Source organism: Camelus dromedarius, chromosome 8 (assembly GCF_036321535.1).
Source record: "Camelus dromedarius isolate mCamDro1 chromosome 8, mCamDro1.pat, whole genome shotgun sequence".
NCBI lineage: Eukaryota > Metazoa > Chordata > Mammalia > Artiodactyla > Camelidae > Camelus > Camelus dromedarius.
In genome coordinates, this window is record NC_087443.1 from 59,446,160 (window position 1) to 59,466,108 (window position 19,949).

Consider the following 19,949-nt stretch of genomic DNA (forward strand, 5'->3'; position numbering starts at 1 on the left):
TCTCTCACTTCCCAGATTCTTTCTATTGCTGACAAAATTCTTATCTTTCTCTTAAATCCTAGGCTCTAGTTGTGAAACTTAATCTCACTCAATAGCAAGCATGGGTGTAGTGAGGAGACTGATTTTACTTCCAGACAAATCCAAAAGAGCAGAACAAAATTCATTTTGTTCAATGACACTTGGAAAATATGCACTATCTTTCAAATCAAAATCAAACTTTTATTTAAAGGAAGAGGTGCATCCAATTGCATAAAGATTGTATCTCAGACATTGTTTTTCTCTAACACATATAGCCAAAAAGGAGATTCACCTATGAGCAAAAAAACACAGAAAATTTCCTCAACCAGATATTAACCATCCTTAGCACAGGGACTATATCTTATACTTTTTTTATTAGCACTTGGCTCATGGTAAATGCTCAGTGTATGCCTATCACTGACTGTTTCTAAGTGCGGGCAAGGAGAGGACCTGAAAAGTCCCAGGTTTGACCTAAAATTTCAGTAAGGCCTATTTCTATCAAAGTTTCAATAAACCCTCTTACTCCTTCGTAATCCAGAGAAAACTGAAGGAAAAAACAACAACAAAAAAGAGAAGACTCTTTTGGGCAATTCATACTATATTGATTATGGCTTTGCTTTAAGGCATTAAATAAAGGCTCCCTTCAAAACATTCCTGTGTCTTTTAAATAGGTTGTCAAGAGGAAGATGTCCTTATTGGGGGGGAAATAAATTGGAAATCAAGAGGATTCTATTAAAATAAATCAAAAGCAACGCAATTCTAAGCTTAGTGGATATAGATCTTTTATGTGCTCAGCTTCAACCAGGTGATTAACAGGAACAGCAGGAACCACAAGTCCCTGGATGTGAAAAGCACATGCTTACAAACATCTCCCTCTGAGATTTATAATTGGATTACAGCTAATCAATGTCCACCCCAAATCTAATAAACTTATTTTCTCTATTTCAGAATCAATACTTTCTAATAAGCAAAAGGGAGTAGGAGAGGAAGGAAAAATAATACCAATCCAAAGTAACAAATTTCCTAAGAAATTAAATTCATTTCACCATTCTCCTTCCATTTGGAGCAGGGGGAAATTCATCCAAGGATCTCAACTCATTACTCTGTCATCATCAAAGGCACCTGGAATTCACCACCCAAGCTGTCTGAAATGTGACTGGAAACACAACGAAGTCTCCTCCTGTCAGCACTTCTACCCATAAAACACAGCAAAGAGAGGTGTTTCTTACGGTAGTAGACTGGGAGAAGTGTGGAACTCTTACAAAAGTCTTTCTGAGGTCTCAGAAATCAAGCCTGTGCTGCCAAATTTGAAAGTAAAATATCTGACTGGTAGAGCAGTAAATTGCAGTACATCAGTATGTGAGTGTAATCTGTTTATATTCTCCCAGTGTTTTTTTCCTCTTTCACAATCCTCCCCTGTTGTAAAAGAGAGAACCAGTACCAGCTGAGGAGCAGCAAGGCATAATGGAACAAACAACCAGCAGAACTGAGACTAGAACACTGCTCTCCCAATCAACTGACACTCAGTTGACACTCAGTAAGTCACTGTTCTTCTCAGTTCCCTTACAAGTAAAATAAGGGGATTGGGCTAAACATATGATCTAGTGAACTCTCAGCATTACTGAAATACCACAAACACATGAGGAAAACCTAAATATTGTAAAGCACTCGTTTAGGCACTAAGGGGTTACAAAGAAGGAACTCCAGGCCTGATCCTCTAGTAGCTCACAATCTATTGACAGAAACAGGCATATAACCCATAGCACAAGGCAAATCATGAGAAATAGATTAAAAGTACAATGAAAATGCTATGGGACCACACAGAAGAGAAAGAAGCATTTTGTGACTGCTATGACCTCAGTTAATTCAAGTTTTTAAATACTTCTAACAAAGAAGCAAACACAGAAAAACCACAGCAATCCCACAGAAATGTCATCTTAGGCTTTAACCAGGAATAAGACATAATAAACAAAGTATAAAAAAGAATCAGGCAACTTTTCAATACTCATTTCACCTACCACCAAACTTAGGAATGACTTCAAATCCCCCAAAGCCAATGGTAAATCAATGAAGTCTTTCATTCCTAAACCTTAGGGACCGCTGGTCCCATGACATGTAGCACAACTTCTCTGTGAAAGACCTAAGTTATACAGCCTTTTAAGAACTATATAGTATAGCAATCCAGCCACACACTTTTTAAATGCATATCACTTCACATCCCTACAGGATAAAACAGTCAAACTTCAAGATTTTAAAACCTAAAGTCAAACACTTCTGATGTCTAATATACAAGGAATGCTAGTTACTCTTAACTAGTTTGTCATTTGTTTTATTGACTTCAGAAATACACTAACTTCCAGATTTACCACAGTTAATCTATCAAAAGTCTTGGTATTGTACCTATTTGAGATGATGGAGGTTAACTAAATCTACTTGAAGAAATCATTTCACAATATATGTAAATTAAACCATCATGGTGTACACCTTACACTTACAGCGATGTATGCCAATTATTTCTCAAAAAGACTGGAAAAAACCTTTAAAAAAAAAAAGTCTTCAGTTTTAGTCCTAATTTTTATACACTCATTCTATAACCTTAAGTTTCCTTTCCCTCCCTGGGCTTCAATTTGCTAATCTGTAAAAAGAAGCCATGGCAAGAATATGCACAAAAGGGAACCCTTGTGCACTATCGGTGGGAATATAAATTGGTACAGCCACTACGGAAAACATGGAGCTCCCTCAGATAGTAAAAATAAAATTACCATATGATCCAGCAATCCCACTTCTACTTATATATCTGAAGGAAATAAAATCACTATTTTGAAGAGATATTTGCACCCTCATATTCACTACAGCATTATTCACAATAACCAAAACATAGAAACAACCTAAATGTCCATCAGTGGACAAATGGATAAAGAAAATGCAATATATACACAAAATGGAATATTATTTAGCCATGAAAAAGGAAATCCTGCCATTTACAACATGGATGAATCTTGAGGCCATTACACCAAGTGAAATAAGCCAGACAGAGAAAGACAATTTTTTTTTAACAAGACAAATGTTGTATGACCTCACTTATGTGGAGAATCTAAAAAAAGCCCAACACAGAAAGAGTAGATTAGATTGGTAGTTGCCAGGGGCTGGGGGATGGAGCAAATGGGGAGATGCTGGTCAAAGGGTACAAACTTCCAGTTACAAGACTAACAAGTTCTGGGGATGTAATGTATAACATGGTGACTATGGTTAGCAATACTGTATTGTGTTATCTGTAAGTTGCTACAATTAAAGCTTAAGTGTTCTCACTACAAAAAAAAAAAAAAAGAAAAGAAAAAAAGTAACTTTGTAAGGTAACAGATCTATTAACTATTGTGGTAATCATTTCACTATATATGTATATCAAATTATCATATAATTATCATATATAACCTTAAAGATATAGATCAATTATATCTCAATAAGTGGGGCTGGGTCATGGAACAGCCCTCTGTAGGCTTTCAATGCATTAATCTGGGGTTCTAAGTTCATACTTTTTTTTTAAGTTTGTTTTTTTTTTCCTAAGTTCATACTTATAATGGATTGTTAGCAAGTACTGTCCTCTCTTCTCTGCTCAGGGAGACTCCAAAACACTAGTGTAGGTAGATACTGAGGTAAACATCCCAAAACATTTCAACCAGTATATAAGAAAAGAAAAAGGAGAAAAGAAAGAAAAAAGGAAGGGGAAAGAAGGAAAATGAATAAAAATAAATGTGACCAGAAATCACCTACAAAGAAAAAAACATGCACAGATCAGGCATTCATTCATTCATTCATTCATTCATTCATTCATTCAACGAATACTGATCACCTTTTAGGTGCAAAGCACTAGGGACATAGCAGTGAACAAGACAGACAAGATCCCTGCTCTCAGAGTTTTCATTCTAGTAGAGGGAAGAAAGACAATAAACAAATGGAGGCAATGATACGTATGTTGAAGACAAATTGTTTAGCGGGACTATAATAGATTGCAGTAGTAGGCCTCTATGAGAAGTGTCCGTGGGCTGAGATCAGACTAACAGGAAGGAGACAGCCATGTGAAAATCTTAGGAATAGTGTTTCGAACGGAGGCAATGGCAAGTGCAAAGGCTCCAAGATTTGAACACACTTGCCATGTTCAAGAAACAGAAATGCCAGAGTGCCTAGAGTATAAACATTCCCTTTTTTTAATGTTTTTATAAAATTTATTGAAGTCGGTGTTTGTGTGAGTTTTTTTAATTTATAAAGAGAATTCAAATGAACATCAGCAGAATGGAGAAATTATATTACATATATAGTATAATACATACAATACTACACAGAAATTTAAAAGAACAAATTATTGAAACAATATTGATTATTTTTATAGATGTTGAATAAAAATATCTGAAAGAAGAGTACAAACTAATGATTCCATTTACATGAAATTCAAAAAGGCAAAATTACTCTAGGGTGACAAAGGTCAGAATAGTGTTAACCCTAGGAGGGGAGATGAGTAGGAAGGAGCACAAGGAAGCCTTCTGAGGTGCTAGAAATGTGCTCTCTCTCTTTTTTGTTTTAATTGAAGTATAGTTGATTTACAAAGCTCTGTTAGTTTCTGGTGTACAGCACAGTGATTCACTTACAGATATATACATATTCTTTTTCATACTCTTTTTCATTATAGGTTATTACAAGTTATTGAATATAGTCCCCTGTGAGAAATGTGCTCTCTCGATCTGAGTGGAGGTCACACAAATATGGACATGTGTAAAAAAATTATCAATTTGTATACTTCATATTACATAAGCTATTCCTCAATCTAAAATAATGTGTGCTTATATATATATACACATATATATATGAAAGTTTAACAATATCCATGCAGAACACTAGAACAAAAGGACCCCAACTAGCACACACAGGACTCTGATGTAAAATAGCCACAAAAGAATTGACACTTATTCAGCACTTACTATGTACCAAGCACTGTTCTAAGCACTTTAAATATACATTAATTTACTTTATCCTCACAACAAACCTATGCCCCAGGAACTTTACTGTAAGAAAATTAAAGCATGAATTGGTTAAAAACAACAACAACAACTTGCCAAGGTAAGTGAGAGCAGGGACTCAAATCCAGACAGCCTGATGTTTGAGTCCAGCTCTTATGAGTAATCTACACATATACAAAGCTGAGCATCTATAGAGAAACTGAAGAGGTTCCAGGTGAGTGAGGAGGAAGAGTACATGCTTGGTGACCTTAATGAACAAACTGGAGAGTCCAGATATCTTGAGTTTCATACTAGTTTGCCAGTAAGTAGATGTGCCATGGTAGAAAGTAAAAGATAACTGATGCATGCATATGTGTATAAATACTGATCACGGTAAAGTGAAAAAGAGATAGACAAATTAATAGAATATTAGAAAACTTGAAAGGAAGAATCTGAGTGTCTAACCAAGTTAATAGATGCATCCAATATAGTAATTGGAAAAAAAGGGGCTGAAACACACTGATATCCACTACAGGATCTAATCCATACTATTTTAATTGAGCTAAGTCAGTGCTCTGAGGATAATTCTTCACCAAAACTTGATAATGAATGGAAAGAGACTGTAAAACACAGAAAGATGAAATGGAGAGCAACTCAAGTACGTATAAATTCTGTACAGTGCTCAGCTTAAGAGAGAAAATTTTTACCCCTGCAGAGCTGTGATCACATGTTTCAGAATGTCCTGGCAGGCCTCCTGGAAATAAAGACTCCTAAACTCCCTCTCCCCACTACTGAAATAGACTTTTCAAGATAAGAATTAAGTCTACATTTTTAACAATCACCCCAAGTTGGGGGGAGCATATAGCTCAGTGGTAGAGTGCATGCTTGGCATGCACGAGGTCCTGGGTTCAATCCCCAGTACCTCTAAAAATAAAAAAATAAATAAACCTAATTATGTCCCCCACCCCTCCCAAAAAATCACCCCAAGTCAATGGTTCTCAACTGGGGCAATTTTGCCTCCCAGGGGGAGATCTGTCAATACCTGGACATTTTTGGTTGTCACAGCTGGGAGGGGAGGTACTACTGGCACCTACTGGGCAGAGGCCAGGGGTGCTACTAAACATCCTAAAGTACACAGGACAGTTTCCACAGCAAAGAATTACCTGGCCCAGTAAGTCAGTAATGGGCCGCCCCTCTCTCTCTCTCCCTCGTCGGTGATGGCCCACATTCTGTCTATGAAGTGTGCAGCTACTTTTAATCTGAGCACCCAACCCCACACCTTGTGGCCTTTCTCTTGACCTTCAATGTATCTCTCTGAATAAATCTACCTTCACTCAACTGTGGCTCGCTCTTGAATTCTTTCCTGCGTGAAGCCAAGGACCCACACTTGGCAGGGCACTTCCCAGGGGTTCAACCGAGACCTGGGACACAGTCCTTCTCATGCCCCACATCTGTTTTCCTGCATCATTTCTCTGGCGCCCAACGTGTGGGGCATTTACATAAAGAAGCAGGGTTCAAAGGGCATAATCTCGATCCGCCTATTGGGCTACGGCTACCCTCTCTTCGGAGGGTGGCAGGGGGTTTCTCCCGCACCGTGCAGATTCGAGTAGCCCTTAGGTGGAGGTTGACGCTGCCTGCAGGATCTGGTAGACCATCTCTCTAGCCATGAAGGAGCCCAAGGCTTGTCTCCCCTTGATCTTTTGTCATTCTCTCCTCTATCACTCTCTCTCTTTGGACTTGTGAAGATCCACCAAGGTGACCACTCGGACATCCAAATTAAGACCACGTGGCAAGTAATTGGCAACCTGATTAAAATGTCAGACTGTTGTTACAAAGTTGTTTCATCTTTAAGAAAATTCCTCAGAAGTCAATGGAAACAGTGGGTTACAGCAGCTGCACATCAGATGATGGCTGTGCAAGGATTCCAGCCCACACCCTCAGCCCTTGGATGCAAAAACAAAAGGCTGTCCTGCCCCTGGGGCCCCTAGATTAGGGATTCAGAGACTTTTTACTCCCTGATAGGCAGGGTCAACGCCCCTACTCAGCCCGGAAGCAGTTTTAGAAGATGGACCTTCGCCCCTCTGCAACCCCATAAAATTATGGGAGTAAAATCTCAAAGGGGGGAATGAGACAGGAAGAAGGCAGGGCACAGCCATTCAAGGAATGCTACAGCAATTAACATCAAAATGGTGAAACATTCAACCCCCAGCAGGCCTTGAGGCTCAGGATGATGAGAGATTTAACTTCTAGCAGATCTTGAGCTTCATTATAAGCCCATTGTAATATATTAACATGGTGAGTAACACGCCCACAGGCACCATGGCAATCCCAAGGCTAGCCACAAAAGGTCAAAGAGTGGAAAATGGCCAACTTTCTGGGATCCCAGCCCCTTCCCCTTAGACTGGTCCTTCCACTCATTAGCATATGAAGCCACCAAGCCCATAAAAGCCCATAAAAAAACCAGCAACACCATGCCTCGCAGCCACCCTTCTCTCTCTTCCCTCTTCAGAGATGGCCCACATTCTGTGCGTACCTACTTTTAATCTGAGCACCCAACCCCCACACCTTGTGGCCTTTCTCTTGCCTTTCAATGTATCTCTCTGAATAAATCTACCTTCACTCAAAAAAAAAAAAAAGTCAGTAATGCCAAGGTTGAAAAACCCTGCCCCAAATAATTCTGATGCTCACTAAAGTTTGAGATATACTCATCTAAGCCTTAAACCAGGCTTTAAAAGAAAAGGAGCATCTGGACAGATAACTCTGAGAGAATGAATAAAACTGCCATTTCTAGAAGAGGCACTGGGAGCAAGCAATCCTCATCTACTTCCATCTCATTCTCCCCATTTTAACTTAACAATGGCATCGCCTTTCCTTAGGATCTTAGCCCCAGGATGCCCATGTCTGAAAGATCACTACAAGATACACTGACTATAGTAATCTATAATGCCTAGTGAAGGAGATGAAAATCCTACCTGTCCAGCAATTATGGCTGAGTCAAATATCACCTCTCCACTGTCTGACCAGGAGTCGTTCACCGAATAAACAAGAGGAGGCAATATGTTTCTAAAGCCAGAAAGTCTCCTGCCCTGACTCTCCTAAAAAAGTTCCTCTAGATGCAATTTTTTTTCTTTAGGCAAGTTATCTGCTCCCTATGTCCTTCTGCAAATCATCCCACACTCCCCAAAGGTAAATAGTAGCACTATAAGCATTTAAGAGAATGCTAGGCATTTCTACCTCCAGTTCTATGGAAACTCCAAATGGATATCTATAATATCAACAGTTCCACTTTACCCAAGAAAAGTCAGTCAACACAGGACATCATCTGACAAGCATCATCCCTATTTTCTCAATGCTAGGAAAGAACCAGCCTGCTTTAGTAATAAACACCTGAGGCACTACGGGGCAGTGTCCATACCTTGTGTGTGCTCTGGACAGCGCTCACCTCTGAGTGGGTGTTTGAAAGTGGAATTAACTCGGGGACTTCTCCAAGACTAAGCAACAAGTGGCAAAACAGGAATTCCCCAATCTCTACTCTGGGAATCAGCCACAATCTGTAACTACTAGAAGTGAACTAGTTTCACAGAAGAGAATTCAATCGAGTCCCATCAGAATCTACTGAGTCTGCCTACTTTCACAAATAATACAGATGAAGAGGTTTAAATAAACATGACTATCTCAGGTTCCTTTAAGTGATTTTACACATGAAGGAATGCACTTGCACCTACAGTAGGAAGCATCAACTTCAAATTGACAGGATTTCAGGAAACTCGGATTGAAAATCACATTTTTCTGACATCTCCCAGAATGAGAACTCACAAGATCCTCTTTTCAGTGAGCAGGAGCCTCTTATAAATTAATACTGTCTATCTCCTGCTCAAGCCCTGAATTTCCTCAAACAGCACAACGTCACTCATACTGCCTTCATTTCCTTTCCTGTTGAACCATACAAGTCCCAAGAATACCCCCTAAGTATAAAACAAAAATTATAAACAAACTCCCATACTCTTCTTAAGGAAAGCCCAAAAGGTAACTGCAACCTGGCAAAGCAAATTGATTTCCTGCTACCTTAATAACTAACATTTATCGAAACCTTATAACAACACAGGTATAGCATAAGAGAAAAAGAGATGCAAAGTTACTGAGTTATGGCCCCTGCCTTGGAAAGCTATTAAGTGGAATAAGTGCATATTCTAATACTTCCTTATAAAGAAACAAAATAAACATTTTCCCAGGATTTTTTCATATATATTCTCACTTACTCAGAGCTATTGTTAAGATAATAAGCTCACCAGGCCTCCTTACTTTCAGCTGCCTACTGACATCTCTCCATGTGCATACCCCACAATCAACTTGATCTCAGCAGACCAGACTGCCTCCCCTACACCTTTTACTATAGCCATCCTAACCCTTAAAAAAATCTGCTCTACCTTTTCTAATCCATATCCTGATCAGTGAAATTTGCATTTACTCAATTTCTCAAATTAGAAAACTTTATACTGTCTCTCCCCAGTCACTAAGTCCTATTGCAGCTGTCTCAGAAATACTTCTAAAACCCATCCCCTCCTCTTCATTCCCACTGTCACACTTTATTCACTCTCAGTCAACTGCAACAACTCTTAGTCTCCCTGCTTCATCTCTCATTACTTTAATCTGCACTTCTGTCACTCCCTAACATTAAAAGCTCCAATGGCTCCCTACTCATTTCAGTCTCACCCCCTGGCGATTTTCCCACCACACATCCTGTTTTGGACAAATTTTCTAACACTTGAGCGTCATGTTAATTTTTTTTCCCCTCACTTTCACCACACCTTTGTTCATGCTGTTCTCTCTAGCCGGAATAACCTTTCCTTTCTTGTGCAAGCTCCTACTCATCTTCCAATACCCAGCTTAATATCTCCTCCCTTAAAGATTTCCCTGACTCTCCAGACAGTGGTAACATTTCCCTCACACTGTATAAACTTCTTTAAATGGATAAGTAACACACAGCACCACAATTTTCATATGAATATGTCTCCCTGATGTTCCTAAGAAAAGATACTCATATTTCTAACCCAGTACGGTTACACAATAAGTGTTCAATGAATGCATGCTGAATAAACAGTTCACCCTCCGATATTCTGGATCAATTTGTTATTTGGCTATTTTCCCCAAATTTTATGGATTCTTGAGCTTGGCTCTATGTGAAAGTCCAACTTTCATAAGAACTGCATTTTGAGTTTTCAAGAGGTTTTATTATTATTATACAAACGTTGAATGAGTGAATGAATTAGTGCCTAAACATCCAATGAAAACACCTTAAAGGCTCCCCTATTCACTAAGGAAAGATGAGAGTTCCCCTTTACAATCCTAAAAAGGATTCACCTTTCTCTAGCCTGACTGATCTGCTATCTGGAAAGCTTTCACATAGGAAATACTGTGCATACAAGTCCAAGTAAAGACACACCCAAAATAATCTAATTAATTTGTTCTAAGTTAAGGGCAGGGACACAAATCATACTTGCCCTTGTTTACAAAGTCAGTGAAAGTACAGAACAGCAAAGAAACAGCTCTCACTAAGCTCAAAATGTTTTCTGGAGAGGAAGAACTGAGGAGAATCGGATGATCCAGAAACATTTATTCAGGCCTGGCCCAAGTTTCTACTTCCCCATCTCCAGAGGCAGACTCCTCAGCTTCTGATAGTTTTCCTTCCCCAGGGAACCAGTTTTTCCCCGTTTCTTCCCTGCACCCTGCATGGGAACAGGTTCGTTTCTCAGGCTCACACCACGTAACCCGGAGAAAACATAGTAGCTTCACTTATTGTGTGTTAAGGGTGGGCTGAAGCCCAGCGCTCAGAGCCTGTAAAGGACAGGAAGGGACCCTTATGGGACACCTGAAGACTTCAGGACTTCCTCTAGACCTTCTCAGTAGTCTTGCCCGCTGCCTTCTTCACCCCCGGGCCAGGCTGGGCTGAAAGCCAACCAGGGGTGGGAACAACCTGGGAGGAAAAGCTTTCAAGGTAGCTTGAGAGGTCAGGGTCACCCCATGCCAGGGTCAAAGGTCAGCGCCTCAGCTGCCAGGAGGGCCCAGCAGGGACCCAGAGTGGGAGGGACCGGCCGCAGGAGGAGCGAGCAGCTTCTCACTCGACTCCGCTTTGCCGCCCCAGGCCCAGCCTCCCAGCCGCACGCAGCCTCCGCCCGCCTCAGCAGCTGTCCTCCCTCTCTCTCCCCCCGTCACCCCCATCGTCCCCTAGGCGAGCGCAGGCCCCGCCCCCAGAGCCGCCTCGGGGCCAAGGCCTAGTATGGCAGGACCCGCAGAGGTTGGCCAGGTTCGGAGACCGGCCCGGGCCGGCACCGCTTACCGAGCCCCGGGCTCCTCCTCCACCACCCGCGCCGCTCACGGGCCCGCTCGCTCCCGACGCCACCGACGCGGCCGCCGCTCCGGGCTCACGGACGCGCTCCCGACCTCCCCCGACCCTTTCCCCAGCTCGCCGTGCCTCGCGGGGTCCTAAAGCCCGCCGTGTGATAGGTTAGCTCGCGCCCGCTTCCTGAGACTGGCTCAGACCACGACTCCCAGCAAGCATCACAAAGACTACGACTCCCGAAATGCACCGCGAGAAAGAAATTAGGAAAAGAAACAACTATCGAGGGTCTACTGGATGCAAGTTGCATTAGCAGGTTTTTCTTTTTAATATGGCCGACTCTGAAATAAGTAGTTGCACTTCAATATTCTCTAGGAACACTGGCAAAGTTCGGAAATATATATATAACCTATTTATTACAACACTGTAAGTGTAAGATTGGAAACAAACTCATTCAACTTACATGTATAGCGTGCCTACTATCTGCGAATCACCGTGTAAAGCTGTGTCAACTTAGCAAGTTACCTCTCTTAGTCTCAGTTTTCTTATATGCAAAGTGGGAGATTAAAAAAGACGCCCGGCAGTGTGTGAGTACCTGTGCACGTGTCTCCTTACAATGACTTTATAGAATACGTGCTTCACAGATAACAAAACAAAGTTTTTGAGTCATTAAATAGCTTGCCCTATGTTCTAGAGTTAGTAAGAGTTGAAGAAGAGTTTGAGCCCAGATCTATCAGAGAAAAGTTCTTAGTGACCCAAAAGCTCAGGAAGATTTTAATTTTTCTTGTCTATTTACACAGTAACATAAAATATGATTAGTAGTAAAAAGTTGTACCCTAATAGGATATAAAAAAGAGTAAGAAGGGCAAGAGGAGGACATCTTGAGGTGAGTTCCTGAACACCAGTTAGAAGTCTCCTGCACAGCTGAAAGAGCCCTTCCCATATCTGAATTCATTTTAACAAATCTTTGTTGAGCACCTACTGGATACCAAATTCTGGGAGAAAAAACAAACTACAGAAGAAAAACAACAAATTATAATTATTGAGATTATATTGTAACAAACTGATAGATTAGATAGATAGATAGATAGCAATTAAACATTAAATCAAAGTTTTAAATATCAGACAGTGAATTATCGAGGGCAAGCTTAGACAGGCTCAAGTTATAAATGCCCTGAAATGCCAGAGAAGGGAAAAGTCCATTTCAGTCTCTGGAGGCTTCCTGGGGGCAGGTCAAGTCAAGTCTTAGAGGAGAGGAGAAAAGGAAACGATAAAGTATGAACCTGAAACAACACAATACACTGGTGAGAAGTGAATTAAATACAGATTCAGAAGAGGTTAAGGTTAGAAGTCCATAGACTGAGTAGGTAAAAACACTACCTATGGAGATACTGTGGGAATGAATCCCAGGGGGGCTACTTCCTAGCTCTATGACTTGACATTTGGAGCTCTCTGAGCCTTAGTCTTCTATCTAGAAAATGGGGATGTCTAAAAAGTCTATGTCATATTGGTTTGGTTATCCAGCACTGAACCTTCCCCCTCTTTTTCTGGGGGCCTCTTCCTTTGTGTATAGTCTCGGTGGAAAACTGGGACCTGTGCAATCAAGTAAAGTGAGCTCATATGACCTGGGTTTGGCCACTAGGTACAGCTTCCAAGGGCTTCTTGATCAATAGATGCAAAGATGAAAAGATGGTCAGAATTCATTCATAACAGGTTCTGTCCACCAGTGCAGTGACCTCATCATGTAGCACCAGGAACTGTGGTATCCTGGATGTTTGGTTCCTGATGAAAAACAGTTGTGCATCCTATTTCTTCGCCTTCAGAGAGTGTTTTGGTTCCTGTGCATTTTCCAAGCCTGTTCTTCATCTCCTGAAGATTCTGTGATGCCCTAATGTTCTAGTAAATTTCATTTTTCCTTAAGATATCCTACTTCTGTAACTATTCTGTAACTCTTAATCAAAAGGTTCCTAAGTGATATCACACATGCAAACATGCCTACTCAAGCTTACTCACTTTTTCACCAAACATCTATTGAAGTCTTTATTTGTGCCAGACTCTACTCTAAAAGTGAGGATATGACATAATGTACAACATGATAAATATAACTAACACTACTGTAAGTTACACAAGAAATTTGTTAATAAATCCTAAGAATTCTCATCACAAGGGAAACATTTTTTCCTTTTTCTTTAATTTTATATCTTTATGAGACCATGGATGTCCACTAAAATTTAGTGTGGTTATGATTTCATGATATATGTAAGTCAAATTGTGTGCCGTACACCTTAAACTTATACAGTCATGTGTGTCAATTATATCTCAATGAAACTGGAAGAAAAAAATTAAAAATACAATGGTACATACATGTGTTCGTGCTTTTGTGCACTCATGCATGTATGTATCCACCAGAAATATAGCTAAACATAAAGCCTCAAAAAGTATGTAGTTTTATATGATATTGTAAATCAACTTTACTTCGATTTTAAAAATGTAGTTTTTTTTTTAAAGTGAGGATACAACAATTAAAAAAATCCTATGGCAACTATGAACAGCTGGAGGAGGAGCAAATTTGAGGAAGAAGATGATGTTTAGGACATGTTGAGACCGAAATGCCCATGAGACATCCAGGCAGGAATATTTAGTAGACATTTGGATATCCTTTATTGAAACTCAGCAGAGATATTGGGCTGTAGATAAACATTTTGGAGCCATTGGCTTAGTGGTAATGGTCCACGCCATTAGAAGGGAAGAAATGGCCTAAGAAGAGGGTTAACAAAAATAATAATAAGGGAGAAAAAAGAGAAAAGGGCTCCAAATGGAATTTAAAACCAGCATTTAAAGGCTCGTGGAGGAAGAGGAACCAATGGCAAACAAAATTCTGCAGACAGTACTGTCTGAAAAAGAGGAAAAGTAGAGGAGAAAGATGCTTTGGAAACCACAGGAGGGACTTTCAATAAGGAAGCTGTCAAATGTCTCAAAGAGAAAAGGAAATTAAAATAACTTAAAGACCTCGGGAAAATCTACTTCAGATAAGTAATGGTTTGAAGAGTGAATGGAAGGAGAAAAAGTAGAGGCAACAAGTGCTAGAGGATCTTTGCAAGACTGTGAAAGAAAAGGGAGAGGGAGTGGTAGAGGTAAAGTTTGGAGATGAGAATGAAACAGTGACTACTAAGATAGGACAGACTGGAGGGTGTTTCTATCCTGAGAGCAAGAGGACAGAATGAGGCTAATGAAATAGAAATGGATGCAGTTCTCAGGGAAGTTGTGTGGAAAGGGAGGAAGAGGTAAGGCTCAAGGAAGAGGGAAGAATACCCTGAGAAGGCAGTCAGGAATGGAAAGGACTCCTGCATGTCAATATGTAGGTGTTGCTGGAGAGATTACACACAGACTCCATGCTATTGAAGTATATATTTTGTTTTCTAGCAAAATGTTAGTTTGGGTGATGAACTGTTGATATGGTAAAGTGGTTTGGTGATTCTGGACCCAGATTGCCTATGGTTCAAATCCCACCTCTACCGCTTAATAGCTGTGTGATCTCGGTCCATTTATCTCTCTTGCTTCGTTTTTCTTATCTGTAAAAGGAGATGGGGTGGGTGGGGTGGGTCACACAATAAGTGCTAAGGAAGTACTAGCTATTATTATTATTATTATTATTATTATTATTATTATTATTATTATTGTTTTCCACTAGATTGTCATCTCCATTAAGTTGAGGTTTTCTCTTTTGTTCAGGTTATCTACTCAGAGCCTGGAATTTAGTAAGTACTCAGTAAAAAAAATTCATGAATAAATGGGTGAATAAATCTGTGTGAGAGAGAGCGAGGCTTGGAGGAAAGGGAAGCCTTGGGAGTTGGACGCTATCAGTTCAAGGCTGAGAGGGCTGGAATCCTGATTCCTGAGTCAGTCTCTGGGCCCTGGGGCTGCGGGCCTACATCTCAGAGAGCGTCCCAAGAGCTGGCGAGGTCCAAGTCGCTGAGACCCTAGGATGCTCGGGAGGCTCCACCCCCAGCGAGGCTCACCGATCCCACCCCGGCTCCGCCCCTGGTGGGCGGTGTTGCGCGGGCCGGACGTAAACAGGGGCAGGTCCCGAGCTAGCCGGGAAAGGCGGGGCCGACTCTTAGCTCACCTCATCGGCGTAGGACGGAAGTCTCAGCCCATACGACCTCCCGCGGGAACCCTGACTGAGAGCCGGGCCTCGCCCCACGGGGCGGCGGGCCTGGGTGTGCTACGGCGCGGGCGGCGTCATGAAGCGTGCCGGGACTCTGCGCCTGCTCACGGACCTGAGCAACTTCAGCGGCGCGGCCCAGCTCCGGGAGTTGCTGGCTGGGGACCCAGCTGTCCGAGTCCGCTGCAGCCCGGACGGCCGCCACCTGCTGCTGCTGCGACCCCCGGGGGCGCCGGCCCCGCAGCTGCTGGTCGCGGTGCGTGGACCCGGCCCAGAGCTGGAACGTACCTGGCCAGCTGGCCAGTCCTCACCGCTAGATGCCTTCTTCCTGCCGTGGCCCGCGCGACCGGCTCTGGTCCTGGTGTGGGAGAGTGGCCTAGCCGAGGTGTGGAGCGCTGAGATGGGGCCTGGCTGGCGGATGCTGCAGAGCACCGAGTTGTGTCCGGGTGGTGGAGCCCGCGTAGTGGCCGTGGCGGCGCCCCGAGGCCGCCTCGTGTGGTGCGAGGAGCGTCAGGCCAGCTCTGAGGGCCAGGTAGGGCCTCCCGCAGTGGCTTTCAGCCACTGTGTGTGCGTCCGGACTTTGGAGCCCAGCGGGGAGGCCGGCACCAACCTGGGCCGAACCCACATCCTGCTGCACCACTGCCCCTTTTTCGGGCTGCTGGCCTCCCGCAAGGACGTCTTCCTAGTGCCCACTGCCACCACCTGGCCTGGTGTGGGCCACATTCTGCTCATCTGGAGCCCAGGCAAGGGCAAGGTGGTGGTGGCTGCCCCGTGTCTTGGCCTCTCCCACAGTAAAAGCCTAAATCCTGGACGAGGGGACACATGGGACTTCCGGACCCTGCTCCGAGGCCTTCCTGGGCTGCTATCCCCCAGACAGCCATTGACTGTACATACCTGGGCCCCAACTCCCCATGGCCTGCTGTGGCTTGACTTTAGAGGCGCTGTGAGCCTCGTGCAGCCCCACGGTGGTACCCGGGCTGTTGGCACCCTGCAGGAGGCACCTGTTGGTTTGGCAGGGTCTGCAGCACTGGGCACATTTCATGGCACTCTGGCCTGTGTGCTAGGCTCCACATTAGAACTGCTGGACATGGGCAGTGGGCAGCTGCTAGAGAGGAAGGTCCTAAGTACAGACCGAGTACATTTGCTGGAACCCCCAGCCCCTGGCACGGAAGATGAGGAAGAGCTGGAGACCCGAGGTGGTCTTCGTTTGCTTTCAGCCTTGGGTCTGTTTCGAGTAGGCTGGGGCACCCTGCAGGGCCTTGAGCTGCCTTCAGCTGAAGACCTGGTGTTTGAGGAGGCCTGTGAGTATTACCAGCGTCGGAGCCTGCGGGGTGCGCAGCTTACCCCAGAGGAACTGAGACACAACAGCACATTCCGGGCGCCTCAGGCCCTGGCCTCCATCCTCCAGGGTCACGTATCCCCATCTACACTATTGACCACACTGAGGGCCGAGCTTCGGGATTACCGGGGTTTAGAGCATCTCAAAGCCCAGCTGGTGGCTGGGGATGAGGAGGAGGCTGGCTGGACTGAGCTGGCAGAGCACGAAGTGGCTCGCCTGCTGAGGACTGAGTTGGTGGGAGACCAGCTGACTCAGCTCAACACCATTTTCCAAACCCTTCCTACAGCAGCCTGGGGTGCCATCCTCAGGGCCCTGCAGCTCCAGCCAGATGGGAATGGCAGGCTGAGGTCCCAAGCTCCCCCTGACGTGTGGAAGAAGGTACTGGCGGGTACAGCAACTGGAAAGGAACCACCAAATGGGATGCTGCCCCTCTTTGAACTCCTGTGCCAGTGCCTCTGTCGGCTGGAGCCACAATGGCTGCCGCCCTTTGTGGAGCTGGCACAGCAGCAGGGTGGGCCTGGCTGGGGGGCAGGGGGTCCAGGGCTGCCCCTCTATCGCCGAGCCCTGGCAGTACTAGGTAAGGATGGGACTAGGCCGGAAGCACTAGAGCTGGACCTGCTCTTGGGTAGTGGGCGGCCCAAAGCTGTGCTCCAAGCTGTGGGACAGCTGGTGCAAAAGGAGCAGTGGGAGCGGGTTCTAGAGGCTGGCCTGGCCCTCAGCCCTTCCAGTCCCTTGCTTCGAAGTGAGATCTTCAAACTGCTGTTGGCTGAATTTGCCCAGCACCGTCGACTTGATGCCCACCTCCCCCTCCTTTGCCGCCTGTGCCCACCAGACCTAGCTCCAGCTGAGCTCCTGCTTCTACTGCGGACACACCTCCCAGATGAGTTGGAGCCCCCCACCCCATTCCCTGAGCCTGGGGCAGAGCCTTCTCTCACTGTGGGCTTGCTCAGAACCCTGCTGGAGCAGACTGGGACTCAAGGACAGCCCTCAGGGTCAGTTCTAAGCCTGTATGAGGACATCCTAGGGGACTCAGGCACTCCACCCCCCACCCCACCTCGAGGACCTATGACAACCCTCCAGGCATCAGAGCACCCAGGCCTGGAGGCCTGGGCATTACCAGAACAGGGCCTTGGTGTAACTGACACAGGCTGAAAATTGTTTCTAGAACTCAGTGATCAGGGAAGGGTGCCTAGGAGTTGGAAGGGGCCAGCGTGGGACCTGTGGGTGCAATACTCTTCTCTCTTTTGGAGCAACCTTTATATATGTATGTTAAATATTGTGGTGTAAAAAATATGTTTGGTCTTTGTCCTCAGATTTCTGTTCTAGTACAGAGCTCCTAAAACCTTGGAACTTCCCAAGTGATTGAAGTGTCTTTGTTATAACAAGCCCCTTTAGATCAAACCTGTATTTATACTAATGAGGTAACTTAATGTGGGGACCCCTAGCCTCAGGGTGGAGCTGATCACCAGAAAGGCCAAGTGATGAGAGGGTTGGAACTTTCAGCCCCATCTTCAGCCTCCTGGGAGTGGAGTGGGGCTAGAGATTGAGCTCTGTAAAAACTCCTGAACAGGGAAATTTGATGAGCTTCTGGCTTGGTGGGAGGGTGACACACCCAGAAAGGGCATGGGAGCCCCATGCGCACACCCCATACCATGCCTTGCCCTCAGTATCTCTTCCATCTGGCTACTGTGTCCTTTAATAAACCTGTAAACATAAGTGAAGTATTTCCTTGGATTCTGTGAACCATTCTAGCAAATTATCAAACCAGTTTATATCATGGGAACTCATTTATAACTAGCCAGTCAGAAGTACAGTGACTTGTGACTGGTTTTTGAAGTGTGGGCAGTCTTGTGGGATTGAGCCCTTAACCTGTCTGTGCTAACTCCATGTAATTAGTGTCAAAATTGAGTTGACTTGTAGGGCACCCAATTGGTGTCCACAGAGAATTGACCATTGGTGTTGGAAAACACAGAGAAATGTGGTTGGTGTGTTTTTGAACAGCTGAGAGACTATTAGATTTATGGGTTATAGAAGGAGTGGTTGAATGTCAATCTGTTGGCTAAAACGGCCACTTTCAATAATGAAATTAACATTTATGAGCATTTAATATGTGCCAGGCACTCTGCTGATCTTTATTTTTTTTAACTTTTATTGTAGTACAATTCCTGTAAAATTTGATGAATTTTGATAGATATATATACCAATGAAACCACCACCACAATCAAGATAGCTAACATTTCTATCACTCTCTAAGAGGTATAAATTTCGAACTCCCAGTTCATCCCTTCCCACCCCTATACCCCCTGGTAACCATAAGTTTGTTCTGTATGTCTGTGAGTCTGTTTCTGTTCTGTAGATAAATTCTGTTTTGTAGATAAGGTCATTTGTATCCTTTTTTTTTAGATTCCACATATAATCTGCTGGTCTTTAAATAATCCATTTAATGTTTCTAATAATCCCATTGGGAAAGTTCTAATATTATCCCCACTTTACAGGTGAGGAAATAGAGGTTTAGAAAGATTACTTGACCAAGGTCAGTCAACTAGAAAGTAGCGTCTCTGAGATTTAAACCACCTCACTGTACAGCCCAATAGCTGCTACCTGCTTGGGCTTGAATGCGCTTCTCATTCCTGGCTGATTGCTAGTTTCTCTAGCCTGTTGTGAGGAGGGGATTCTGCAGAGCTGCACACTTCCTTTCCCCAAGACCCTTCTGTTCCCAAGTAGAAACTGTGCTGGGCCCTGGGCCTATGCCCATCTCCCCCAGGATTCCTGGAGCAGCCTCTGGTTGAGAGAAAGATTTACCACAGACAAGAGAGCTACCTGCAGAGCCCTCTGGCTTAGTAACAAGAGTCACTGGAGCAGGGTTGCTTGGAGTCTGACCCCCTAAGCCAAGAAACAAGAGTGTCTCTAGTACAGATTCCTGTTCTGGATTTAGTCAGCAGAACCACCTTCAAAGAGGCCTTGGCCCTCTGCTCATTTCTACCCGTCAGCCCTCAGCCTGGTTATGGGCTTAGGGTTGGACCCTGGGTGCTGCTACTCAGCATCATCCTGGGCCCCAGGTGTCCCTTGTCCAAGGCTTGGGCCCAAAGTAAGGACTGC

General features: G+C 44.0%; 2 protein-coding genes across 5 annotated transcripts in view; one reads left to right on the forward strand and one right to left on the reverse strand.

Annotated features, from left to right (window-relative positions):
* The window catches only part of ARMH3 (armadillo like helical domain containing 3), a 152,779-nt gene extending 141,281 nt beyond the window's left edge, over positions 1-11,498 (reverse strand). For 2 of the 4 annotated variants that reach the window (XM_064488354.1, XM_064488355.1), the window contains exon 1: positions 11,347-11,497. The gene's annotated coding sequence lies outside the window, so the exon portion shown is untranslated. Of the gene's footprint in view, positions 1-11,346 lie in introns of all 4 variants that reach the window. The other 2 variants (XM_031461640.2, XM_031461641.2) reach the window with 2 other exon arrangements.
* A 3,943-nt stretch (positions 11,499-15,441) lies between these two features.
* Positions 15,442-18,566, forward strand: HPS6 (HPS6 biogenesis of lysosomal organelles complex 2 subunit 3). The gene has a single exon (XM_010974478.3). It carries the CDS (start codon positions 15,591-15,593, stop codon positions 18,000-18,002), a length of 2,412 nt encoding a protein of 803 aa, XP_010972780.2. The 5' UTR covers positions 15,442-15,590; the 3' UTR covers positions 18,003-18,566.
* The last annotated feature ends 1,383 nt before the right edge of the window (positions 18,567-19,949 follow it).